Below are 25,859 nucleotides of genomic sequence, written 5' to 3'. Positions count from 1 at the left end.
CCACAATCTTCAAAAAAATTGCAACTATTAACAGAAAACGCCCTCTCACGCGATTTCCCCATGAGCCGCCACGTGTCTACATTTTTGATGTCAGAAAACGGCCACGTTCATCTCACGCGCGAGGTGTGAGAGTGGGGATTAGAGCTAACCCTGCTTCGGACCAAAATTTTCAATTTTCAATTCTCTCGAGAAAGAGGGAGAAAGGGACATAGGAAATTTAACTTTCAATTTTCAATCTTACTTTTTTAGTAATTAGAAGAAAAGGACGGGGAAGAAGACGGAGTTCGTTTCTAGGGTTTTCCGAAGGATCTTTTAGGGCTCACGAAATTCTATGAACTTGAGGAGAGCCACCACCGGATCGGCGGGATCTTGATCTGCAATTCGCTTTGCTTTTGGAGAGAAGAATCACCGAAACGCACACAGGCGAAATCATGGATTCTCTATCTTTCAACTCCCATGGAAATCTCGACGAGCAGATTTCCCAGCTCATGCAGTGCAAGCCCTTGAATGAGCAGGAGGTACCTACTTTTTTGTTTATTTTTCTTGTTATATCGTAGAGTCCCGAGATTGTTCGCTCATACTCGGGGGTTCTCGGATGGTATTAGAGCAATGTGATGAATCCAGTCTGATCCGTTAGGGTTGCAGGACTCGGATTGAGGGTAGGATGCGTGGGGTTGGTTACCTTAGGTGCATTTTGAAGGTAGATCTGGCGGTTGGATTATTAGAAATATTGTTGTGCGGGCAATATTTGCGTCCCCTCGAAATAGATCCCTTATCCTGGTGCCTCTGCAGTTGGCCTTTAAAATTTCACTTTCAACATTACCTCACTCCGAGATTATTTTCCCACTTGGATGCCTCGAACGTGTCTGTCTTGTTTTTTGGCATAAAAGATTGCGATACTTACCAGTCATCGAACCCGCGTGTGGTTGTGGCATTTGAGCGTGGAATCAAGTGATTGGCCCATCGATACCATGACATCTGAGAGTGTAAATTGAGTAATGATTTCCTTGGAAGTATAATTTCTAGTTGTACAATTTACGGTTTCCCATTCAGAAATGGCGCTGATCCTTGATGCAAAGATGGACGAGACAAGAGTTCCACTTTTCATGTCGTGGGATTGCTAACAAACTATACTATACTTATTTTTATCATAGATATCAATGGGAAAGCCTGAACAACACCAGTTGCTTAAGTAATGGTATTTAGCTACCTATTTCCGTTTTTGGGACACTGATCTGACATTCTAAGAGCTACATTTCGCTCAACGTGAATTTATGGCTCAATTCAATATATCAAGATGGGAAAAGCTTGAGTTATTATTGTGGCAATGGTGAATTCCAAAAATATCATCCAAGAACCACTACTAGGAAAGAAGGATAGTGATCAGATTTTTATTTCAAATCCACAATATCAGTGATGATGCATAGCATAGTAAATTTTTTTAGAGTGGATTGATCATGTTCTCCTTTTATCATCGAACTTTGGAGTTGTTATATGTTTTATGAACAAGTCTACTAATTATGAGATCCAGTCGAGGTTAGCCAGGTGGGTAATGTTTTATTCTGATCACCCATTAGATGGTGTTTTCCTTGGTTATTGTTATTACTTTCAACGGAGTTGAGCTTTGTAATGCTGACTTGTAACCCTAGTGGGGGCATAAATATGGTTGGAGGTTTGTCATTCTTGTTGGTTCCAACTCTCTTATTTTCAAGAGAACTTGATTTCTTCTCATTTTCAAAGTCTGCACTTTCTAGATTTTTTTTGATGATTTCCTGTTGAAGACATTTTCTTTGTCATTATTAATTGCTCCTTCAATGACAATGGTTTGTACTATTTTTGTTATGTGTGGAATAATTGTGTTTGTTGCGAAGTTTTTGCTGTTTTATTTGACTTAAGTATAAGCAAAATGTATCTTTTGATGGCACAAATCAATAGTTGGTGATCATATTTTCCTCTTCTAGAACCTTAACTTAGTGTTTATTATCTCTACTGCAGGTTAGAGTATTGTGTGAGAAAGCTAAGGAGATATTAATGGACGAGAGCAATGTACAGGTGTGCTTTATTTGGTGCCATGCACTTTCTCCCACCGATCTCTCTTTGCACACTTTCTTACTAGATTTTCTTTACATATATAATTTCTCTCATTAGCATTGTTTTCACATTCTCATCATAATTATTCAAAAAAAGTGTTTGAAAGCACTTCTGAAGTGTTGGAAATAAACAACAAAGGGATTTACTATTGGTACTTTTTACTGAAATTATGTATAATAGGTGCATTCTTCTTCAAAACCATTTCCAAGCACCCTCTTACTAAATCTGTTCAAGAAGTTGGTTCTTCTTCAAAACCATTCTCTTCATAATTATTCAAAAAAAGTGTTTGAAAGCACTTCTGAAGTGTTGGAAATAAACAACAAAGGGATTTACTATTGGTACTTTTTACTGAAATTATGTATAATAGGTGCATTCTTCTTCAAAACCATTTCCAAGCACCCTCTTACTAAATCTGTTCAAGAAGTTGGTTCTATTGGCGGTTTCCTCCCCAAAACAATTTTTGTAGCTGTTATATTCTGTCTTCCATGATCTTGTTTTCTTATTCAGTATTCCGATGCATTTTGTTCTTTCCACTTATACTGGGTTGTTTCGAATAATAATGACATTTATTCTCAGGTTTCTAAAATGAAAATTAGGTCTGCATCGAAATTGAAACTGTTAATTTGTGGTCTGGGATCTATCTGGGGTTGGAATTTTTATAATGGTCATTCTCTTGGTCATGCATTCATTCTTCTCCTGCAATTTGACGATGGGTGTGTCATGGATGCTGCTTAATTTTTATGCTTATGCCTTGGGGTTTTATGCTCTGCAGCCTGTTAAAAGTCCAGTAACAATATGTGGTGATATTCATGGGCAATTTCATGATCTTGCAGAGCTCTTTCGCATTGGAGGGAAGGTATCTAATTTGATCATTGGCAAGAATTTTGTGATTATCTTTGCTGACCGATTAGCGATTAAAGCATAGGAAGAGAATATATCTACTCAAGTGTGAAAGAAAAGCTCTTGATATGCTGACTGAGATTGTAGGCTCTAGTTAATGTTGAATCGTTGTGCTACTCCAACTTCAAGCATATTACCAAGTAGATAATGAATGGAATTAGTGATGGATATAGATTGAAGCAAATAAATGGGTACTTTTCATATATCCCTGGTATACACACACACACAACTTATTAACTTAATCACATGATCTAAAGCAAACGTTGAAGTAGTCAAATTTCTATGTTCACCACACATTCCTAGTGATAAGTTTTTTCAAGTTTCTTTCTGAAGTTCTAGATTATGCTTGCTACTGAATAGTTAGAGAAGCCTCTTATTTATCTATCTATTTATTTTTATATTATATCTATATCATAAAGTTCTTTGTTCCTCTAAAATACCTTTCTTGGGGCAGTGTCCAGATACAAATTACTTGTTTATGGGAGATTATGTTGATCGTGGCTACTACTCAGTTGAAACTGTAACGGTAAGTATGTTTTGTTTATGTATAGATGTACTACATACTTTGTACTTCATATATAACATGGCAGAATTTGTTTAAGGTACATACATTTGCAATTGAATTGTCACCTCTTGATTGGCATAGAAACTGCGATTTTTAGCATAAATTTTAACTTCAATTAAGTAGGGTCTTGGAATGTTTGCTAAACTAGGTGGTAACGAAAGCCTTGTTTTCTATTAAAAGAGTAACTAACTTGTGTTCTAGCCTTTAATTCAATTAGTTGCAACAACCATTTTAATTTTAATTTTCTATGGGGTTCTGTCCAAGAAAGATTAAAGGAGTAAATATTTGGATTGGAATTCTAGAGACATTACAAATTTTTGAAATTTTGTTTTGAACTACGAAAGTTTGGTTTGCATGCAGTATATATGTTTTAGAACTAAGAACAACAGAAAAATGAATAATAACAACGTATCATAATGTGCAAGATTCCAGTGGCAATTGAGTTGAATCATTAGGTATATGAACTAGAATTTCGTCTTGTAGTTTTCTATAACAGAACCTGTATTGGGGGCAGCCTCTTTGTATACCATTCTTACTTCTATCTCACTCTATCTCACTTCTACGTACAACTACTTTGTATTTCTGGTATTATAGACTCCGGGACCCATTTGAAGTTTGTGGTATTGGAAATTAAAATTTATCTTGATCCATGAACATTAGACATCACTTAATGAAACAACTGAATGACCATTATCCTAAGTGTGGGCTTGTCCAATAATTTAATGATGCACAACTCCTTATACCATGTTTTGTTAGCAACATTCAGCCATTCTATAGCAATGTTATCATAGTAGGCATAGGATGCTCTTTTTTGGGCAGTAACTCAACTTAGTTCTAATGTAAGTCATTTTTCAGCTTTTAGTGGCCCTTAAAGTGCGATATCCTCAACGCATTACAATTCTTAGAGGAAATCATGAAAGTCGCCAGGTAAATGTTTATCACTGTCATTTCTGCTGCTTACTTTCTAATGTTTAGTTCCATTCTTTTTGTCTACCCAGATATATAATATTTTGGAAGTTTAAAGTTATAACATCGGTGAATATTTTTTTGGTACCATGGCCCCCTCATATGTTCTGTAATTTTGATGTTCTCGACAGATGTCATCTTTAACTGTGTTTATGTTCCCTTATGCAGATAACACAAGTTTATGGGTTCTATGATGAATGCTTGAGAAAGTATGTCTTTTCTAGCCTTTATTCTCATTTTGAGGTCTTTATTTTTCTACATCCTTCTATGGCTCAACTCTGTTTTTCTTGTCATCTTATATACCTTTTTCTATCTGTATTGCTTTTATTTAATACTACTTTGTTGCACATTTTTTTTGGGATGCATATTAAGTTTGAATAAAATGGTTACTTTGATACGTTCTGACACATTCCTCAAAATCTGTCTTTTATTTATTTATTATGTACTATGAGCTGTCTATTTTTGAAGTTGAGTTATTTATCAGAAGATAGAAGTTATTTACTTATTAATGTAATGCACGAAGGAGAGTACATTTTTTTGTGTGATCTAAGAATGTATTATATTGACACGATCATGAAGTAAGAAGAATACTTTATAAGTGCAACCCAAGCCTGACCTGTAAGTTTTTTTTTTAATCTTATTTCATTTGCAGGTACGGCAATGCTAATGTTTGGAAGACTTTCACTGACCTGTTTGACTATTTTCCGCTAACAGCCCTGGTCAGTTTGATTTAGGCATAATTATGTATAAGTGCATTGTGCGGTTTTTTTACTCGCACCATTATGATTGCTGATATATGTTTCTGAAATTGATCCTGATGTTTATTTATCTGATCTTTATAGGTTGAATCAGAAATATTCTGTCTGCATGGTGGTTTGTCTCCATCCATCGAAACCCTTGACAATATACGGAATTTTGATCGTGTTCAAGAAGTTCCTCATGAAGGTCCCATGTGCGATCTCTTATGGTCTGACCCAGACGATCGATGTGGGTGGGGAATTTCTCCCAGAGGTGCTGGATATACCTTTGGCCAGGTAATTTGTGTAGCCATCCCCTTGTTTAACATCTAATCCCTCATGTTTCCACCATGGTCTTTTATGGGATCTTCTTGCTGTTTCTCCAGGACATATCTGAGCAGTTTAACCATAGTAATAATTTAAAGTTGATTGCAAGAGCTCATCAGCTAGTGATGGAAGGATATAACTGGAGTCATGTAAGAAGTTTCTTCCCTTTCATCCAGCATTGATCTTTTGTTTTGGTGGTGTGGGAACTTAAAATTTGTAATTTGCTTGTTTTACAGGAACAAAAAGTTGTGACTATATTTAGTGCTCCTAACTATTGTTACCGCTGTGGAAACATGGCATCAATTCTGGAAGTCGATGACTGCAAGGCGCACACTTTCATTCAGGTTACTTCTCCCACCTGAGTCTATTCATATCTTACATTTGTGTTTTCTTTATATGTGTAAAATGTTGTAATATTCTTTGCATATGCAGTTTGAACCAGCTCCTAGGAGGGGCGAACCAGATGTTACTCGAAGAACTCCCGACTATTTCTTATGATGCGCCTATTCTCAGATGGAAGTTTCTAGCAGCAGCTGTTTATCAAATATATATGGTTTGGCTGTTTTTGCATTGGAGAATTTTAGTTTCCCTATGGTGAGGTGGTGGTTTGGGGGGGGCAAAAGCATGTAAATTCCGGCAGGTTGCTTCAGGAGGGAGGAGTGCATCTTTGAAAATCTCAAGGTTTTGCTGAAGAGTAAGCTATAGGGCTGGCGACTCATTAACTGCATGTGTAACATCTCCAGAGAACAATGTATTGCATCTCTTTCGTTTTTTAGTAATTTTTTCATGTAATTTTCTTTTCCTCTGGTTCACGGGCTGGGCTCTCTCTGCTTTTCTGTTAACTATTTTGTAGGATGCTTGTTTTAGTTTTCTTTTTTGGGGGTTACAGATGGACCATCAGTTTAATTTCCTTCCTTCAATGAGTGCCTTTATTATTCTTTCCTATCATTTCTTTTGTTGTTACTCTGCACTTTCCTTCCCTTGGCTTTTAGATTTTTTTTCTTTGCCTTTACTATTCTTCCCTATATAACATACAAACAGCTTGTTTATCTTCAACGAACGAACACTCAGGTCCCAAGTGGAGAGCAGCACTGTAAATAGTCTTAGTAGGAAGCAAAGAATCGGATGCAATTACCATTACAGGCACACTCATTAGCCTCGCAGATCCAGCTACATGGTAACAGTACCAATACAGTTCTTCAAAACTATCATATCCTCAATCAAGAGATAAGGATGACTTTGTGAGTACTTAAAAAAGTATAATTATGTGAAGAAGAAATGTGTTCGGAAGTGTTTAGAAAGTTATTCCAAACCGCTTTAAATGAACAACAAACTAAACTTTTCTCTCAGGCCACAGCACCTTTAAAGGGTGAGTGCTCCTGCCCCTTTCCTCTTTAGGGCTCCTACTGCTGCTCGGTTCTTTTCTCATTTTGAATCGAAATAGGTACAACCCAGTTCATACGATTACTGCAGGGATATGTGTGCGAAATTTGGACGTTGTGTGACTTAAAAGCAGCTTTCAGCACGTCCTACGGACACCCTTCAAAGATGTCTTGCAAACATTCTTTGCACCCATCAAGCACTTGGGGACGTCCACAAGTTCATCTGTTCTCCTGCACCAAACTGCACCAATAAGAAAACAAAAAAGTCAACACTTTTGTGCATATTTTGATTTTGAAATGTCAAAAAATCCACATTTTCATGGCTTTTCTGAGATGGGTTATCTTCAAAATTCCATATATTGCTCTCTGCCGCTCCTTCGTCATCAGCACAGTTCCCAAATAGAAGGTGTTGCCATATTCAGCGCAGATTCTCCGAAGAAATGAAGGATGAATCTTCAGCTCAAGAAATGGTTGGCCTCCTGAGATTGCTTTTCAACGTGCAAACCAACCAGAAAATTTAAGGTCCGACGGCTTTTGGGTGCTGCAATTGCCCCATCTCTGCTCATTTTAAGTGTTGACCGTTTTCGAAAATGCTTCCCTTTGCAATCAGCAATTTGAAGAACTCATTATATAAATCTTTTGACAAAACCCAAAAAAATATTTTATTATTCGATACTTTGAGTTTAATTTAATAACATATCTTCGTTAACTTTTGAACAATTATTGAAATGCCCTACAAAATATTTTACTTATCATAAATTAACGTCAACAGCATCTATAACAAATAAATATAATTTATGTGTAATTAGAACTTCTCTCATCCAGTAGCGTTTGTAGTCCGACGATTAGGATAATTGCCTTTCAAGCAATAGACCCGAGTTTGGACTCTCCGCAAACGCATTCGTTCTTTTTATAATATTCAAAATTTCAGCCGCCCATGACGCATTATAAAGAAAAAAAAAAAAAGAAATAATATTATTTTGAAAAAGACATGCCCCAAATGGACTACTGTCCAGTTTTAATTAATTAATTTATAATTACAAAATTAACAAAAAAAAAAAAAATCGCACTTTTTTTAATAATAATAAAAAAAGAAAATAAGAGATAAATATCTAAAAAAGACACCCCTTCTAGAAGAAATGATTGAGGGAGTGATGAGATGCATATGAAATTAAATCATGGCCGACAAAAAGAACCGGAACCTCCATTTGTCGGACCGGACCCACTTCGTAGCTCAGCCCTCCCCTCCCCTCTCCACCGCCATGATGAATTATGTAAAGGCTATAACATCTATAATAAAGTTTGATCTATAATATATATTGTAACGTCATGTCAAATATATTATATATATTTTTTTAATTGCGAAAATTAAAACTTATAAATTACATATCATTTAATGTATGGGAAAGAGAGAAAAAAAAACAAAACTTTACAAATAGAAATTGGATACTCGTAGTCCATGGACGGGATTGTTGGTATTTATTAGAAACGGTGAGATCAACAATCTCATTAGCTGTTCGAGGAAGGTGGAAGATGCATTAAATGGGCGAAGAAAGATCGTGCTTTGAACAAGTTCTTACAGAATGATTCTACACGAAAAACTCGTTGTTCTCCTCAATTCCCTTTGAGAAACAAAGCCAATAGTCCCAACATCTTGTTTCACTTTTACTACTTATTTGTATTACTTTTTTTACGGTTCTCCTCTGCCTTCTTCATCATCTTGTTTCATCTTTCAGGGATGTTCGGTAAGAGTCTGGGTCTCATAAAAAAGCTTCCGACAATAATGCTAACTGCTTCAACATTTTAAGATATTGAATCGTCTTGCTCTTGTAAACACTATATCATCAGTGGTAAAAGTCGTTGGAATTCTCATTTTTTGTCCATACGCTCTCCTATGTACGAATTTCAAATATCTTTTTATGTCACATATGATTGTCCTTAAGGCACGTACCAACATCTTTGTCTATCACCCGAATTTCTTGATTCACGACATCGAGTATTTGCACTTTTAATTTCGTGACTCGACTTGTAGACGGTGATACTACCACCTTCAAAGACTTGATGATCCTCTTTTCTTCACATGTGCCAATGTTCATAAAAAGCTTAAAAGTTGGCCCTTGTGTTCCGACTCTGGGACCAACAACCACTAGCTGTCGACTCATTGGTAAGGTGAGAACACCTCCGAAAGAAACGAAAGACTTTATTCCATAACTCATATATATTTTTTTGTCCGTCAGATCAGATGTGAATCATAATCAAAATAACTAGTCCAAAAATTAGTAAAGGTTTAGTTGAGCCTCTCATTTGCCGTTTTCTAATTTATGATATATATTTAATGCAATTAGTAAATATTTAAGAAACTATATATTATATTCATTTAAATCTCAACTTAAAGTTAGTTGATGTATTAATTTTTGTTACCTAATTTATTGACTCCAAATTACATGATTAAATTATTAACCTTATTTAATTTTTTTGGAAGATTCTCATTTAACATTATTAATAGATTATTGCTTTCCAATAATCTTATCTTATAACTTAGATTAAGACGTGACATTATGTGTCTTTAGCCTCTTGTTTGTGAGGCCCCACTTAGCAACAAAATAAAATAATTCTCATTTATATTAATAAAATAGCTATGCCTAACTCTAATATATTTTAATACTTATATACAATTCCTTATAAATTACGCCCATTTTTTTTTTCTTTTATTGCAAATAATTTGTTTGAAGTAGTGTAATTTTTCAAAAATTTAATGAAAGTTTTTTCGTGGAGTCTAATTAAATATAATTTAATCATTTTTAAGGTAAAGTTTATTTGGTCGAGATATTATAAATTAAATAGTTTAAATTATTTGACATTATTAAATAAAAAAATATAAATTTTAATTTATTAAATACATTGACTTGAAACATAATTAAAGCAACGTAACGTGATTAACTGTTGTTATGATATATTTAATTATAAATTTAGATATATTCTCATGTGACCCTTTATTAAGAGTTGACAATAAAAATGTTTTTTTTTATTAAATAAATGTATCACTCAACTTTCAAAATGCCTATAAATCATTAATAACGATTAATTTTATATAGATTGATTAAAGGTTATTTTTGTCAACCATAATAAATTTAGTAAATGATGCAATGAATCGGATATGGAAGCGTGACCCACTGACCAAATCGAAATTTTTTTTATTTTTAAAAAATTTGATACAATCCCATTCAAATTTAAAAAATAGACGTTTGTAATAGAAATTATTGATGTCGGTAACCATTAAATATTTTATATTTAAATTTTCCCAAATTTCAGTTATTTTAAATAATTTTAGAAAAAATAACTCTATCTAATCCAACGGGTTCAACTCGAAATTTTGACATACACTTTATTACTACGCTTTTTTCTCCTCGAATAAAATATTTAATATTTTAAATTCAACACCGTAATTATTAAGTCATTAATTTAATTAGGCATATATCAGTAATTATACAATATTTTGTCAACTTATTTAATATTTTTTTAAAATAATGATAATAATTAAAAACGTTGGCTTTGTTTACCTCATGAAAATGAATTCCGGTAATATTAAATTAAATTTTTGTTATTAAAATAAAAAAATAAATAATTAAGTATTATATAATATATATATATATATATATATATATATATATATATATATATATATAATGGAGACAAAATTTTATAAACTCATTTTTTTCATTATTTAAGCTTAAAATAAAAATCGACTTTAAATTAATAAAAAAATATGTGAAGTTAAAAAAAAAAAATGGCATCGCCCACTAAAATAAATAAGTGAGAATGACCTGTGAAAATTAAACAAAATGATTTTTAAATTTTGTATTGTAGGTCCAACAAATTATGATTTTTTCTCCCTTACTTTTTTTTATTTAATTTTTAATCACTATTAACATTTTTAGCGACAAATAAGTTGGTGTGAGATTAATAGCATGCTTGGAATAATTTTTTAAACAATATATTTCTAAATAAAATTAATTTATCTAGAAAAAATTTATAAAAATTGTTTATTTGAATTTTTAATCAAATTAGAAAAATAAGAACAAGATTTCCTTTATTTTCAAAACAAATAAAAAGTAGATAAAAAATAAATTAAATAAGGTCATAAATAAAAATTAAAATAAAATTTTGGTTTTTAATTTTATTTATTACACTTCTTTATCCCTCAATATTTAAATTCTAATCCAATTGAAACTATTTTTTAATGTTTAAAATTTAACTTAATATTGAAAATTTTGTAAAAATAGATAAATAAATAAAAATAAATAAAAAAAATAAAAAACAACTTGGAGTGAACACATGTCTGAACTAAGGGATTGATTAAACATAAAGATTGGTTTGGATACTATGGATGAGTGTGACAATACAAAATTAAAATAAATGTAATAATTATAATAAGATATAGACTTTATGGCATGTGACCCCAATTATTTTGTGTTGATTTTCCACATATAATTCCAAATAAATAAAACATTTTTCTTTTTACCTCCCTAGGCCCCATTTCTTTTGCTTTTTGCCCCCTCCCTCCAACTTGCTCCTCCTTTTCAACCTTTTCAACTTTTGCATTTTAGTCCATTCTTTTTCGTATTTGCAATATCATTACCTCAACCTATATCTCTTTTTGCCCCCACCATTTTCTTTATTTGCAAAAACTCTTTTTCCGATGATTTAATTTAAATTTTAAATTTTAAATTTAACAAATTGTTTACGATAAATGACCGAGACAAACGTCTATTTTCAAGTAATCTTGACAAAAACAGATTGTTAATACGAGTAAGCTAAGTTCATTAGAGTGTCCATGTATAGTAGTTTCGTGGATACTCCTTTCGAGCTATGGTATTAATTATGACCTTCCTTTTCTAGATCCTATTCTCCACACGTCTTTTTTAAATATCAATCTAAGGAAAGAAAATACAAAGCGTACCCGTGAACAATGCTCCAAATACATTTTTGGAAAGTTTTCAATTCTAATCGGAAATTGATTTTCCAATTTTACCTTATTAATAATATATATAAAACAAAAAACAAAAAGAAACTAGTTGCTTATTCACTATGCCAGCCATCAATCTTCTAGAAGTTTTTTTTTTTTTTTTTTTTTTTTTTTTTTNTGGGAAAAGTGGAAAAAAAAAAGTTAGTCATTTTCATAGCCATAATGGACACTGAAAAAAAAAAGCCTTAATTTTCAAATTTTGCAAGTTGAGCTGTGCTACAAACTTTATTTTTCTATATTTATCTTTTTGCAAAAATTAGTATTTTTTTTTTCCTTAACCTTCTAGAAGGTTTTTGTGAGTGGTGGCCCTGTTGTGTCTCCCAAGTTTATCCAACTAATTAGTTTACATCAATTTTATCCAATATTCAATAAATATTTTACTTTTCAATCTAAATTAATAATATTAATTTTTAAAATTAATTGTATCTTTAATAAAAAAGAATTCGAATCGTTCATCTTTAATCCACGATATAAATTATTTAAAATAAATAATACAAAACACGTTAAAAATATTAATGGGAATATTTAAAAGAAAAAAAAAAAAGAGAAAATAGAGAATTTCTCCATTACAAATGTAATCCTATCAATGGACAGTCAGAAATTAATTAAATAATTATATCCACGTGTCAATATCCTACCGGCATGGATCTGTCGTGGGACCACACACAACGACAGGCGGGAAGACTTCGAAACCAAAGCTTACTCTTCAGTCGCCTTATCCTATCCATGTCTCCTTCATTTTTTAAGGGCCGAAATATATATTTTTCTATATATATATATATATATATATATAAATAAAAGGTTAACCATAATTTTATATTTTTTAAAAATTTGATTTTTATTGTAACATAAAAATTTAACTTATATATAATATAAGGTTAGAGAATATTATACTATTTTAAAAACTGACAATTTCAAAATTAATCACTAAATAGATAATCTAACTGAAAAAAAAAAAAAAAAAAAAAAAAAGAGGCAATAATGGGACATGAAAGTACGATATGGTCCTTGCGGCGTGAAAAAGGGATAACGATTGAGTTTGGGGAGTTTGGACCATGAATAATTATTTAAATCTCACCGTTAATTCACCGGTGAATGCAAGACTGGAAAATAAATATTTATATATAAAGAAAAATAATTAAAAAAAATTGGTTATTGGATTTGTATAGTCGGGTGTTATAAATAGCAGGGTGAAGGATATGAAAGCATCAAAATCCTGAGTGCCAAACAAAATCGACTGTCTCTCTTTCTATTTAAATCTCACTCTTTTCTCAATGGAATCCTTCGAATTCCAATTCTCTGAGTTGATTCCGGGTCTCCCTGAAGAACTCGGCCTCGACTGCCTCACTCGGTTGCCTTACACCACCCACCGCCTCGCCTCCGCCGTCTGCCGCCGCTGGCATCAGCTTATTTCCAGCCGCGATTTCTATTACCACCGTCGCAAATCCGGCGCTACCCGTCATCTTGCTTGCCTGATTCAGGCACTTCCCCCTGCTTACACTGCCACTGGATGGAAGCTCTGCACCTCACTCAGTTATGGAATCACCGTTTTCGACCCACTGAGTCAATCCTGGGACCGAATCCCTCCGATTCCTCAATACCCTGATGGGCTCCCTTTGTTCTGCCACATAGCTAGCACCGAAGGAAAATTGGTCGTTATGGGTGGCTGGAACCCAGAGACTTACGATCCGATTGTCGATGTTTTCGTTTATGATTTCACTAGATGTGCGTGGAGGAAGGGCAAAGATATGCCTTCTGAGCGATCTTTTTTTGCAATTGGGGCTTCCGATGGCCGAATCTACATCGCCGGTGGCCACGATGGGAGTAAGAACTCCCTGAAATCCGCCTGGGTCTACGATCTGAGAAGCGACGAGTGGACCGAGTTGCCGGAAATGAATCAGAGGAGGGACGAGTGCGAAGGGCTGATGGTCGGCAGCGAGTTCTGGGTGGTGAGCGGCTACGACACCGAACGACAGGGAATGTTCGACAGCAGCGCCGAAGTCTACGATCTCGATTCCGGCGAGTGGAGGGTCGTGGATCAGGCGTGGGAGACGGGACGCTGCCCGCGAGCATGCGTCGGAATGGGTAAAGACGGAAAACTGAAAAACTGGTCGGAAGCGGCGCCGTCGGTGAGGGTCGGAGCCTGTGGGATGGTGATCGGAACCCAGCTTCTGGTGACCGGGTCGGAGTACCAAGGGGCACCACAGAATTTCTGCCTGATGGAGAGGGAAGGAGGGCAAAATAGTAAAATAACGAAAATGAGTATTCCAGAAGAGTACTCCGGGTTTGTACAATCAGGGTGCTGTGTGGAGGTGTAATTGACGAAAACACCCTCAATCGAAATCTGGAAACTAGATGTAGGGTATGTACATACATACATATAGAAGGGGAAGAGATTACGAATTTTGTTTTGTGTAACGCGTAATTTTATTTCCCCTCATTTCCCGTATAATATAAAGTTTTAAAACTTTACTATATTTTTATTATTATTACATCTATATTTCATATTTTCTTGTCTCTAAAGTTTAGTTCCAGCATAGGAGAGCTCATCCTTCATCTGCTTCCTCAGAACTCTTCTCAGTAACTTGTTGGAAGCAGTTCGCGGGAAGCTTGGCACAATTTTCACAAACCCAACCTGCAATTTCATTTCATTTCATTTCATTTCATTTCTCACATCAACTTCATTCAAGGAATATGAACTTTCCATAACATCCTTACCTTGAATAATGGGTTGAGATTGCTTTGAATTGCTTTTGACAGCTTCACTTTCAGCTCTTCTGTGGACCTTTTGTATCCTCTTTTTAGCACCACCAAAATGACTAGCTTTTCCGGACCAACTCCTCTGGGCGACACGCTCACTGCAGCCGTTTCCAATATGCTCTCGTCGACATTGTTGCATATGCACTCAATCTCAACCGAACTTGTCTACATAATGTTAGAAAGAAACAGGCAGATGTTATATGATCTAAATGTTTGGAAGGACATTGTATGTCGTTTTTAATAGACGAGTTAGAATGTAAGATCCCTCGTTGGTTGGGGGAGAGCATGAAGTATCCTTTATAAGGGTGTGAAAACCTCTCCTTAGCATACGAACGTCCAAAGAGGATAATATCTGCTAGCGTTGAGCTTGAGTTGTTACATAGCACATGAGTTCAAGTTTTATCAAGATGCAGACGTTATCGACTATTACCTTGATCCCGCCGAGATTCATGGTGTCATCAGCCCTACCTTGAACAACAAAATAGCCTCCAACAGTTCTTTTAAGGATGTCTCCATGTCTCCTCAGTTGCTGCTACGAAGCGAATCAGGTAAAAGATGGCTTGAGAATGGAAGAAATCTATAAATTACAAGAAAGGTGTGCTTGATTTTAAGCTTGACCATACCATTCCATTGTAAATTGGCATTCCCTTGAAGTAAACTTCATGATGATCAGCGTTTAGTAATCTGTCACTTGCTCCCAGATACAAAGGGAATAATCCTATTTCACCAACGCAAGCCTGATCCTCTGGCTGTTAATAACAAGAAAGAAAATATAAGATACTCGATTTCTTCGTCGATAAATTCACGAACAACTTAAAAATGTGCATATTTCTTGCTCTCACGTAAGGTATTCCATATTCATCAAGGATCACAAATCCTGTGGTCATAGATGGTGTGCTAAAAGCTCCAAAAGCCTGTGGTTGTAATGGACTTCCCATGATGTAGCATGAAGCAAGTTCCGTGCCACCACAACATTCGATTACCGGTTTGTAATACGACCTTGAAGAAAGCCAGAGGTCATCGTCGACATTTGAAGTTTCCCCCGTTGTGGCAAAATACCTGCAGATATCAGCTTCCATGTCCATTAACTGATACTCGTGGTAACTCAATAAGTACATGCAAATTATTACCTTATCTTTGTCCAATCTAAGTTTTCCATGCACTTTGTATCCTTCCATGTTTTTACCAGGCTTGGAACTGTTCCCAAAATGGTCACTCCTGCATCCTAAAACAAATGCACAGCAAGAAAATGTATAAAAACCGAAACGAGCCATCCTGGAGAGCAAGTCTGATGGTCGGTTCCTAACCAACTTTATAAACTTGAACAAAGATTTCACCTGGACAAACTTTCCAAATCCAGGGCCGAGGGGAGATCCATGATAGAGTGCAAGAGTTGCACCAGCTAATAGGCATGAGTACAATGAAATTGGCCCCATCACCCATCCTAAATTTGTAGGCCAACAGACAATGTCAGCAGCCTGAACATCCATATGAGCCCAGGAATCAGCCGTGCATCGAATGGGTGAAAGTTGTGTCCACGGGATTGCCTTCGGCTCTCCTGATTTGGGCCAGACGTTTATAAACAAATAGTAAGTACCAATGCCAGCATATTGTATAAACAAGTAGTGCTTAGAGTTGCTTTTTACCTGTGGTTCCAGATGAAAAGAGAATGTTAGTCATGGCATCTATTGAATGAAACACTGGAGAGTAATAATTTGATCTACAAAATAAAACATAACTGGTACTGTTGGTAATCTTTGGAACACAACCTTAACAGCAGTAGAATTCAAGATAGTATCAAGAAAGCAACAAGTAACCATTGTCATTGCATTACCTTGGAAGATCCTTTGCAGTGGAAAGAAATTCTTCCCATGATAGGTCCTGTTCTCGCAAATTCACTTCCAATCTGTTTCCAGTTGCGGGGATCACAATAGCATTACATGATCCACCTTCTATAACTCGACTGCGAACCGAAAAAACTTCCATGAGAAAGTTTCGTGCAGATACGAATTCTTAAACAGCTAAATCCATGTGTCAAATGATAATATAGGCACTAAAACTTCCAAGAAACCTACTAAGAAAGACTTAAATTCTAAGTTGACAGATTAATCGAGCTGTGATAGCAAGCCTTGAAAAACCAGAGAATGAACTATTAATGTCATTCCATCTACACTTGCTTTTGTCACTGTAAGTTATGACTCGTAGAGTTGTTCATTGTTTACTTCACCTATATAAAGGATACTTCCTGCCTCCTCTCAGTATGAAATCCTGCTTGAAATATGAAATAAGAATTAAACATTGAAGAACACAAAAAGAAAGCCAAATGTTCAAAATTTGTTCTTTGTATGGAAGCATATATAATAATAGTAAGTGTCAAATTCTGTATATTTCTAGTGAAAACAAATTCTCAACAAAGAGATTTCTTACTGTAACAGCTCAAGCTCATCGCTAGCAGATATTGTCCTATTTGAGCTTTCCTTTTCGGGCTTCCCCTCAAGATTTTTAAAACACGTCTGCTACATCAGTTCGGGAAGAGAACAAAACATTCTTTATAAGGATGTGGAAACCTCTCCCAAATAGATGAGTTTTAAAAAACTCTGTGAGAAAGCTCGAAAGAAAAAGTCCAAAGAGGACAATATCTGCTAGCAATGGGCTTAAGCTATTACACTCACTCTTACTTGTTTTAAATTACCTGAGTAAAGATTCCCTTTGCCTTTGATATCTGCAAACGAACGGCAACTTCGTTGGCAGCAAAGCTGTCAGCAATCGACACGACAACAAGTCCTGCTAGAACAATAGCTAAATATATAACAACTGCATTGACTGTCAATGGCATATCAATGGCAATAGCATCGCCCTTTGAAAACGTTGCATCAAGTGCATTAGCCACCAACCTGAACAGTACGCCAAAATCTCATTAGAAAAGAGTAAAATATCAGTAAACCTCTTCATTCTTTCTAATTATCACCAAAAAGAACTAACGAAGATTAGAGCATACATTACTTCCTCTCGAAGTTCTTTAAGTGTCATATGGTTCACATTTGAATCATCACAGCCTTCATCCCTCCATACAATTGCCAAACTATTATCATCTCTGAATGGACGACTTGAAGGAAGCAAACAACAATGGGCAATATTCAAAATGGAGTCAGGGAGCCATTTTCCCTTTGACTTCTCAGTCATATCTAAAATACACCTCGGTGGTTTTTGAAAAGTAACACCAAGCTCTTCCAAAACAATTGACCAGTAAATCTATAGCCATCAAAAGACAAGACAGTAATCACCAAAATGAACGCAACATATGGGAAAATCCCAGCACAGAGTTTGAATCCAAACCTCAGGATTCTGAGAGGAGAATTCCTGAAAGAGCCTGAAACTTGAGATGGGATCTTTATATGAAGCTCCCAACAGCTTTGGACCATATAGCTCCATAATCCTTCCCAAGTTTGTTAGCTTAGATCGATCCCTACAAGTAGAAAATAGTATAAACATTAAGAACAGAAGGCTTAAGAATCCCTGCAAAATGAAGAAGGGTTCAAGAGATTCATTACAGAGAAGGAAACCAATAGGGAGGAGGTCCATTGGAGGAGAAATTCCAATCAGCATAAACAGAGTAATAAACAAGCTGATGCAACCCATATGGATGTGAGGGCTTCAACACTGTTCGAGCCATGAGCTCGCGCCAAATGTCTCTAGGGTCTGATGTTTTGATCATGAACAGCGCATTCTGCAGAATGTTGTGGAATTCCAGAGCCGCTTCTGGGTTTAAGCCTGCCTCCACAAAATCTTCAATACTCAGTTCCCAAATGTTCTTCACCATTTGTGCTTCTCAAAATGAAATCTCTGTTGGGGTTTAGGTTATAAATCCGAGTCTGATGCAAGCGATTGTGGTTTTGGATCAGCCACGCTTCGACATTTGTGAGAATTTATGATCTAGGCCTGCCTTTAGAGTGAGTGTGATATCCTACTGAATTTATGATTTCTTTGAGCGGAAGGTGAATCCAACTGGAAAAAATTAATAGTTGACATTTTGATTTCAACACTGATGATAAAAGTCCACGGCTAATTTAGGGAAGTGTCATAGCTTATTTAATTATCAAATCATCATCCGTTTATAATCGAACAATCAAATGGAAATGAGGTTTTTTGAGAAAGGGCAAACCAAATCCATAAGAGTTTATGAACCAATACAATACCATTGTGGAAAATCGTGTTCATCTCACAGGTACCAGAGCATTTATTTAGAGATTTTTCTCCTACCATTTTTTTATGAACAATTGTGTAACAATTTTCCCTTTCAATTATTGGTTTTTTTATTTTTTCTATTTTTTTATAAAAATTGTTTTTGTTAATATTTTTTCAAAATATTTAAATTAAACATAATATAATTTGTATTTTAAATATATGAAATTTTGCATAATTAATGATCCATTATAATTAATTTATAATTTGATTGAGATGTATTTTGGTTACGTTAACCATTTTAATTAATATTCTATTTTAGACTCTCATCTAGCTCATAACCACGTAAATTTGTGTCTCTTTGTTTAATTTATATTTGTGGGCATATGAATACGCTTGCTTCCACTTCTGCTACCACAATTAGGTATCAAAATAGCTTTACGACATAACAAACGGTATCAGAGCATTGAAGGTTATAGCGTTACAATGCACGACACAGTTAACTTGGGGATCGAGATCATTCAAGTTATTGAAAAAGTAATAAATATCTGTAATTACATTAATTAGTTAATTTTTCCACTAAAAATCAATTAAATCAATATTTAAGATGATTTATAAAATAATGAGATATTTAATTAATTTTAGTTAAATACATCAATTCAAATCAATTAATTTTAATAAAAGAAAATAGGGAAAAGAGACGATGAGTTAATAAGAAATATTCCAAAAATATTTCATCTTTTAAAAACCAAATAAATAATAATGTAATTATAAATATTAAATTAAACTTTGTACTTAATTTAACTAGTTAATTATAGTTAAGATGTCTTATTATACGTATATAACTACAAACGATACATTAAGTTGCAAGTCAAAGCAGAAAGGAAGCAGACAGAAGCATGGATGACAGCAAGAAGTGAAATAGCTGGGCTTTAAGTTTTGAACTTGAACTCCGAAAACTGCTGAAGGGTCCCGGGCTCAGTGAAGGAGCTGGGACCGACGCCCCCCCATCTGTATTACCACCGCCTGCATTAGCGCTGTTACAGAAAACACATTAGCCATTGTGCAGATACGTGTATGAGCTTTCTAGATCTAAATAGCAGACAACATCAGGAGCTTCTTTTTGCTTACCTTCCTATGTATACACAGGAGCCATGACCTGCAAGAGGGCACCGATATTAGGAATACGGAATACGCTTCCTCGACTGTATTTCGTATGTGGTAGAAAGCACTTCCAGACTCTTAACATTCAAGTTCCATTGGTGGTTTTTGCAAAAGACATTTCTTTACGGTTCACACGTTCAGTGTACAATGGCGATCAGAAAGCACTTTCAGACTCGACACTCGAGTACCATCAGTGTTTTAATGGTGCTATAATGTAACAACTCAAGCCTATTACTAGCAGATATTGTCCGCTTTGCTTCGTAACGTATCGCTGTCAGCCTCACGATTTTAAAACGAGGTTTTCACACCCTTGTAAGGAATGTTTTGTTCTCATCTCCAACCGATGTGGGATCTCACAATTCACCCCCCTTTGACCCATTACGTATCGCCGTTAGTCTCACGACTTTAAAACGTGTCTGTTAGGGAGAGGTTTCTACACCCTTATAAAAAATGTTTTGTTCTCCTCTCCAACGTAGGATCTCACATCTAATCATCTCTTCATGCATCCTTCACTAATGCATTCTTTTTCCTAGATACTATTAACAACCCAACAAGAAAATACATTCTTTGCAAAAGAAATTCTTGAGGATTGAGGACAAAAATTTTGATAGTTGATAATTAAATAAAGTACTGTCGGGAAGGATAAATTCAGACTGTTTAGGCTCAGTTTGGTTCATGTTAGTGTAAGTAGGTTCAATTCAGGTCCAACATACCTTGTGATCAAGCCAATAGCTCTATTGGTTCAGTTGGGAACCCATTTCCCCTAGATAAAGCAAGAACTTGGAGAAAGGAACTTACTTGGATTAGTATTAGTTAATGTTGCTGTGCCTTCAAAGTCACATGTTCCGCCATTGCCTTGCATTTTCTGATAGTAGTCATTATAAGCATAAGAAGCATGGTTTACGACGTTATCGGGAAGAAAACACGTTTGCCCTGGTTGAATGGCAGAACAATTGGCTCCACCCTGCCCACAAGCCCAGTTCAGACCACTTTGCAACTTACCAGGATCTGCACCATCTTTAGCCACACAGTAAACAACAGAAGAACTCCCAGTGACACTGCTGGATATCAAACTCAAACGATATATGGCAGAACCGTTGGTCAAAAGAACTCCCCAGTTTTTCTCTGACATAGGCCCAGGCTTCTGGTCTTCACTGAACAACTCATATACGTAGGCGTTAACAGGATTAGTTGGCTCGCTAGGTGGACCAGAGCCATTCAAAACCCTACTGATCAGATTGTTGACATATATCTCAGCATTTTTCTTGGTTGCATAAGTTTCATTGGCTCCACCAGACCAAGGCCAGCCAGATTCAGTCACCACAATGGGGATATCAGAAAAGTTGAGAGATTTTATCGAATGATAGGTTGCATCCAACATGGCATCAAACATGTTGGTATAGTGGAGGAGTGTGTTCGGGTCAACAATCCGCCGGTTAATAGACAACGGCCGCAAAAGAGCATAATCTAGTGGGAAAATCCCGTTTCCTTTCATGTATCCATAATAAGGATAAACATTCAACATATAATATGACTTGGTGGTCTTCAAAAACTGAAGGAGTGGGTAAATGGTGGAATTCAATGAAGAATTGAACGTGGCTGTGGAAGGAGGAAACGACGTAAGAACAACATCCATAGACTGAGGAGTTGAAACTTTGACTTGAAGATTTAGGTTCGCTGCCACAAGAGCTTTATGAAGGTATTTCATGGCACGGATCAAGAACGGGCCTGCATTGGGGATAGAGGTAAGAACCTCACTGCCTACAGCAATGGCTGTTATATTGATTGCAGGTATATAAAGTGCAACATTTTTGTTAATCCAAGCTGCAGCCGCTGATGGAGACTTTCCAAGTTTTAGAACCTCCTCATTTGTAACACCAACCATTACTTCAATGCTACTGTTTGCCAAGGCTTTGAGTAATTGCGCATCGGCATCGTAGAGTCGAACATGAGTTATTTTGTAGAGTTTGAGCATTGAAACCACATTTGAAGCAGGTGGAAGATTGGATACATGAGTCCCAATATTTATCCCAACAAATGCTGGGTAACACAGGAAAGAATGCATGCTGTGAGTGTTACAGAAGGAGTTCACTTTTGAATTGAATTTTAGCATTTAAGATACTAGAAAGAGTTTATAGAAGTACCTCTTACATGAAAAAACATGGCAGACACAAGCAAAAGCACAATGGCAAACCATTTCTCATGCCTCCTCCAATTCACCAAAACGTCAACCTCAAACATCTCTCCGTTCCTTCCAGTCGTCCCTCAGCAGTTTAGCTTACCGGCCTGTCAAAATTGCGATGAAATGCCACCAAGCAAGAACAAAATTCAATAAAGACTGCAGGATATCGACAGTACATCAGAGTCGTGCTCGTTGCATATGGAAAAGAATGATTACTTCCTTTGAAGTCTGATTAATAGGAGATCTGATCGAACCAAACAGAACCAAAGATTACTAACATACTCTCACTCCAAGTCAAAACCATCTAAATAATTCTATCCCAAGCAACTCATTACCTAATTACTAACATACCTTTAGTACTCCAAAAACATCCCTAATTCTATCCTAATAACACTCCTATCAAGATCACAATCGCTTCTTGCACTGAATTATAACAGGAAGAGACCCTAAACCAAAACAAGCAGATACAAACAACGAACAAATTCATATGTAAGCAAGTAGCTAACCACTAATTACCAAACATTAACCCATAAGCACAAATTAGAGTAGATACAGAACAACAAACGACCCAACCAACGAGATCGAATTTCCTACAACTGAATAAAACCCTGATGAAATAAAACGACAAAAACCTTAATCCCCACAAATAAACAGAGAACCCCCAATATCTGCCGCTCCATGGCATGGGAAAGGCAGCAAACTATTACAACAAGCATCGTGAACCTCGATGCAACAGGAACAGAAATCGCAGCAGTTCACAACTTCACCTCCAATCCCCCGCCATTCCCAGCTCAAGCAAAAACTCTACTGAAAATGACAACAATGACTGAATATTAAGAAAAACGGCAATGAAGTACCAGGCAGTACCTTCAAAACCAGTATAGGAAGAGGGAAACTGCCGACCAATCGGAGGACGGTGCGCTACGACAAACATTGGGTATTCACCATGATCTGTTGGATTATAAGCTGGGGTATGTTTTTGTAGAACATTCCGCATCGAAATCAACGCCATGTGTAATGTTCTTCAGCTTCAGAAATGCATTTTTAAATTACCTGAAAAGGGTATAAAATATTGTCATATTCGAACCACCGAGAGAAAAAGGGAGAGACGATCCCGTGATTTCCCTCCAAATTCTGTTCAACTCCACGTTGAAACGAAGCGCCAAAGTCAATCGACTGACGTCGATACAAAGTTGAGAGCCGTTCGTTTTCAGCTGCTTATTGGGCCACTAATTCATGAAGCCCATTATCCTTTACTGAAAATCCTGAATTCAATCAGCCCAATGGTAATGGGCTTTTGGGCTTAGACATACGAAGCCCAGAATAAAACGACGCCGTAGTGTGTTGAATATGTGACGCTGAAAAAGGACAGAAGAGGAAGTGAAAAGTCAACGGAACTGTCTGGTGGGCTGTCTGCGGGCGACTGTCTTGTTCTGTCGGATTGGGCTGCATATAATTTTTTCTAATTTGGAGTTTCACACTGATGCCCAAACAAATTTGTCATTATTTATTTGCAAATTATAGTATTTTGATGTGAAATCTCACCAGCCCTCCAACCATTTTAAACCAAGAAAAAAATATAATAACAATAATAATAAAAAAAAAATAAAACCCTAATTTTTTACCTTGAATGAATCGATGCTACATCCGAATAAGAACGATCTTGGTAATAGGATAATTAAAAAATATTTAAAAGAATTGAAAATTCACACCCTATACCAACAATCTGCTTCTTTTTTCAATGACTCAATCGTAAGAACTTTCAATTTAGGCATGGATCGTTATATCCTTACCTTAATGGGTTTTTTTAATCTAGCATAACCCATTTCTCAAACGAAACCAACAACGTATAACGTATACTTGATTTTGACGTTTCAATATTTTTATTTTCACTTCATCCATATATGTTTGTTAATGTCACTTCGTTCTTTATTCAAGTATTTCAGTTATAATTTGTCAAACAAAAAGGGCGAGGAGTTTAGGTAAAACCTTACCTTATAAGTATAGAAGAATTTCTTACCAATTTATGCACTTTTTGTCTCCCCCAATGGTCGCGTCTACCAATATTAAGGAAATTTTGACTTTGATTCGTTCCTCCTTTTATTTAAACGACTTTTACACATCCAACTTGTCCAACAAGTTCGATCACATGACTAAGACCGAACATGGGTATTTTGGTCTTTTGGTTATCATTAAAATAATTTTTTATTTTTTCTTGCTCGCTTGTGGGCTAAGAATTCGTCAAAAAAATTTTGCCGTTTGACCTTGAGACAGGTGTGTAGATGGCAGATTTATGTAACAACACAAGGTGGAAATTACTATTTTAAGGTTTTGGTACTTAAATACGGTATTTTTTTTTTTTTTTTTTTTTTTAAAGCCAAAAATACATTTAATATTTATTAATAAACAATTTAAGCTCATAATTATATTAATTTTACCAATCCCTTAAATTTAAGGTTAGATTTCATTAAAATAAATAAATAACTCTTCATTTATTTTAATCTAATTATGTTAAAATTTACAAAATTAACTTGTTAACTTATATATTTTTCTCTCAAATTATATAAAGAGAAAATATGATGGTACGTACTTTATTTGACTTTTAAATACATATAAGTGCACCCTCAAACTTATTTGAACTAGTTTAGAATAGTCGACTTGAATTTGACTTTGACACTTAAGGAGAGAAGTGGTACATGAACAAATCAATATCATATTCGAATGAGAATGATACTCGATAATGAGAGAGCGATAAAATGCTAAAATAAAAAACCGAAAATTAAATAAATTTTAACATTTTGAAAATCTTTATATAATGTACGTGAATGATATATAAAAAAAATATATATATATATATATATATTTTGCAAAAACTTGTGTCGATCTTTAAAGACATAGGTTAAAAGTTTTATAATGTCGGGGTACAGCCGCGTGGCACGAGGAGGGTGAGATTTGGTGTCGTGTAATGCGTTGGGTGTGGCCTTTGAGCATCAAATTGACGCGGTTGTATTGTGGTCCATGCACCTTTAGTGCACCTAATCAAACCCCCAATACTAAATTTTGTATACAGCAGCGTGTTTACAGGTGTACGCTGTTTTCAGTGGGATAACGACTGTCATTCAACCACCACCGTCCATCTCATCTTCGGGGGATTGCAATGGACGGTCATACCCTTTCTCTCACATTCTTTACATTCCACTTTTTTACTTGTCTTTCACGGTGCCCAAACATTCGGAAACTTTATTTTTTTATTTTTTTATTAATTTGGAACAAATAAAATAAATGCCTCGTAGCCAAGTGATTGTTTTAATTAGTAATATTTAAAAAATTACGAGACTAAATTAAAATCGAACTAAAAACCGTACGGAAAATTAGAGTTTTTTTTTTTATAAAAAAAAAACCTAACCTAAAAATAGAAATAAATGTATATTTAAAAATGTGGTAAAAAATTGGAATATTTTCGTGAGTGTGAAGCAAACGATCCGGCAAGCGTCAACGAACTCAAGGCGAAGCGTTGACTTCTAAATTATAATATTTTTCTTTCCGAAAAGGATTATAATCTGAGTTAAATAGAACA

The 25,859-nt window shown here is 35.3% G+C and overlaps 4 protein-coding genes and 1 long non-coding RNA gene across 6 annotated transcripts; 2 read left to right on the top strand and 3 right to left on the bottom strand.

The window, feature by feature from the left end:
- The first annotated feature begins 209 nt into the window (after nucleotides 1–209).
- LOC111491219 (serine/threonine-protein phosphatase PP2A-2 catalytic subunit) lies at nucleotides 210–6,527 on the top strand. Its single transcript, XM_023140021.1, has 11 exons — nucleotides 210–518; nucleotides 1,996–2,052; nucleotides 2,864–2,947; nucleotides 3,446–3,517; nucleotides 4,412–4,483; nucleotides 4,691–4,731; nucleotides 5,175–5,241; nucleotides 5,365–5,556; nucleotides 5,646–5,735; nucleotides 5,823–5,930; nucleotides 6,019–6,527. The coding sequence occupies exons 1-11, from the start codon at nucleotides 432–434 to the stop codon at nucleotides 6,082–6,084; spliced, it is 936 nt and encodes a 311-aa protein (XP_022995789.1). The 5' UTR covers nucleotides 210–431; the 3' UTR covers nucleotides 6,085–6,527.
- Nucleotides 6,528–6,692: 165 nt separating this feature from the next.
- Nucleotides 6,693–7,880, bottom strand: LOC111491220. Its single transcript, XR_002719678.1, has 2 exons — nucleotides 6,947–7,880; nucleotides 6,693–6,901 (listed from the first exon to the last, which is right to left on the bottom strand). It is a non-coding gene; the product is annotated as an uncharacterized LOC111491220 (long non-coding RNA).
- Nucleotides 7,881–13,176: 5,296 nt separating this feature from the next.
- LOC111491102 (F-box/kelch-repeat protein At2g44130-like) lies at nucleotides 13,177–14,480 on the top strand. Its single transcript, XM_023139849.1, has one exon. The coding sequence runs from the start codon at nucleotides 13,269–13,271 to the stop codon at nucleotides 14,310–14,312; it is 1,044 nt and encodes a 347-aa protein (XP_022995617.1). The 5' UTR covers nucleotides 13,177–13,268; the 3' UTR covers nucleotides 14,313–14,480.
- Nucleotides 14,481–14,499: 19 nt separating this feature from the next.
- On the bottom strand, nucleotides 14,500–18,724 carry LOC111491101 (probable acyl-activating enzyme 18, peroxisomal). Its single transcript, XM_023139848.1, has 14 exons — nucleotides 18,306–18,724; nucleotides 18,091–18,220; nucleotides 17,753–18,006; nucleotides 17,447–17,648; nucleotides 16,982–17,022; nucleotides 16,589–16,717; nucleotides 16,401–16,474; nucleotides 16,092–16,312; nucleotides 15,885–15,979; nucleotides 15,597–15,813; nucleotides 15,378–15,503; nucleotides 15,185–15,283; nucleotides 14,713–14,919; nucleotides 14,500–14,629 (listed from the first exon to the last, which is right to left on the bottom strand). Exons 1-14 carry the CDS (start codon nucleotides 18,572–18,574, stop codon nucleotides 14,513–14,515), a joined length of 2,181 nt encoding a protein of 726 aa, XP_022995616.1. The 5' UTR covers nucleotides 18,575–18,724; the 3' UTR covers nucleotides 14,500–14,512.
- A 1,002-nt stretch (nucleotides 18,725–19,726) lies between these two features.
- Nucleotides 19,727–23,436, bottom strand: LOC111491597 (glucan endo-1,3-beta-glucosidase 4-like). 2 transcript variants are annotated; one of them, XM_023140568.1, is made up of 5 exons: nucleotides 23,150–23,436; nucleotides 22,245–22,386; nucleotides 20,899–22,140; nucleotides 20,068–20,095; nucleotides 19,729–19,973 (listed from the first exon to the last, which is right to left on the bottom strand). In XM_023140568.1, the coding sequence occupies exons 2-5, from the start codon at nucleotides 22,339–22,341 to the stop codon at nucleotides 19,808–19,810; spliced, it is 1,533 nt and encodes a 510-aa protein (XP_022996336.1). In that variant the 5' UTR covers nucleotides 22,342–22,386; nucleotides 23,150–23,436; the 3' UTR covers nucleotides 19,729–19,807. The 2 variants fall into 2 exon arrangements, with proteins under 2 accessions (XP_022996337.1, XP_022996336.1); XM_023140569.1 differs by lacking the exon at nucleotides 23,150–23,436 and having other exon boundaries at nucleotides 19,727–19,973; nucleotides 22,252–22,380.
- Between the last annotated feature and the right edge of the window lie 2,423 nt (nucleotides 23,437–25,859).

Source organism: Cucurbita maxima, unplaced genomic scaffold (genome assembly GCF_002738345.1).
Source record: "Cucurbita maxima cultivar Rimu unplaced genomic scaffold, Cmax_1.0 Cma_Scf00016, whole genome shotgun sequence".
In the NCBI taxonomy this organism is placed as follows: domain Eukaryota; kingdom Viridiplantae; phylum Streptophyta; class Magnoliopsida; order Cucurbitales; family Cucurbitaceae; genus Cucurbita; species Cucurbita maxima.
Note: the sequence above shows the minus strand (reverse complement) of the source record. Positions and strands in the feature narration are given on the sequence as shown.

Excerpts from the sequence above, each read along its gene's own strand:
- LOC111491219 (XM_023140021.1), top strand. The coding sequence starts at position 432 with ATGGATTCTCTATCTTTCAACTCCCATGGAAATCTCGACGAGCAGATT. Across the intron at positions 2,948-3,445 it reads TCTTTCGCATTGGAGGGAAG|TGTCCAGATACAAATTACTT; the intron begins GTATCTAATTTG and ends TTCTTGGGGCAG. Across the intron at positions 5,736-5,822 it reads AAGGATATAACTGGAGTCAT|GAACAAAAAGTTGTGACTAT; the intron begins GTAAGAAGTTTC and ends CTTGTTTTACAG.
- LOC111491102 (XM_023139849.1), top strand. The coding sequence starts at position 13,269 with ATGGAATCCTTCGAATTCCAATTCTCTGAGTTGATTCCGGGTCTCCCT.
- LOC111491101 (XM_023139848.1), bottom strand. The coding sequence starts at position 18,574 with ATGGTGAAGAACATTTGGGAACTGAGTATTGAAGATTTTGTGGAGGCA. Across the intron at positions 17,649-17,752 it reads GAACTTCGAGAGGAAGTAAT|GTTGGTGGCTAATGCACTTG; the intron begins GTATGCTCTAAT and ends CGTACTGTTCAG. Across the intron at positions 15,284-15,377 it reads TGCCAATTTACAATGGAATG|CAACTGAGGAGACATGGAGA; the intron begins GTATGGTCAAGC and ends GCTTCGTAGCAG.
- LOC111491597 (XM_023140568.1), bottom strand. The coding sequence starts at position 22,341 with ATGTTTGAGGTTGACGTTTTGGTGAATTGGAGGAGGCATGAGAAATGG. Across the intron at positions 22,141-22,244 it reads CATGTTTTTTCATGTAAGAG|CATTTGTTGGGATAAATATT; the intron begins GTACTTCTATAA and ends TGTGTTACCCAG. Across the intron at positions 20,096-20,898 it reads ATTAACTAATACTAATCCAA|GTCATGGCTCCTGTGTATAC; the intron begins GTAAGTTCCTTT and ends GCCCTCTTGCAG.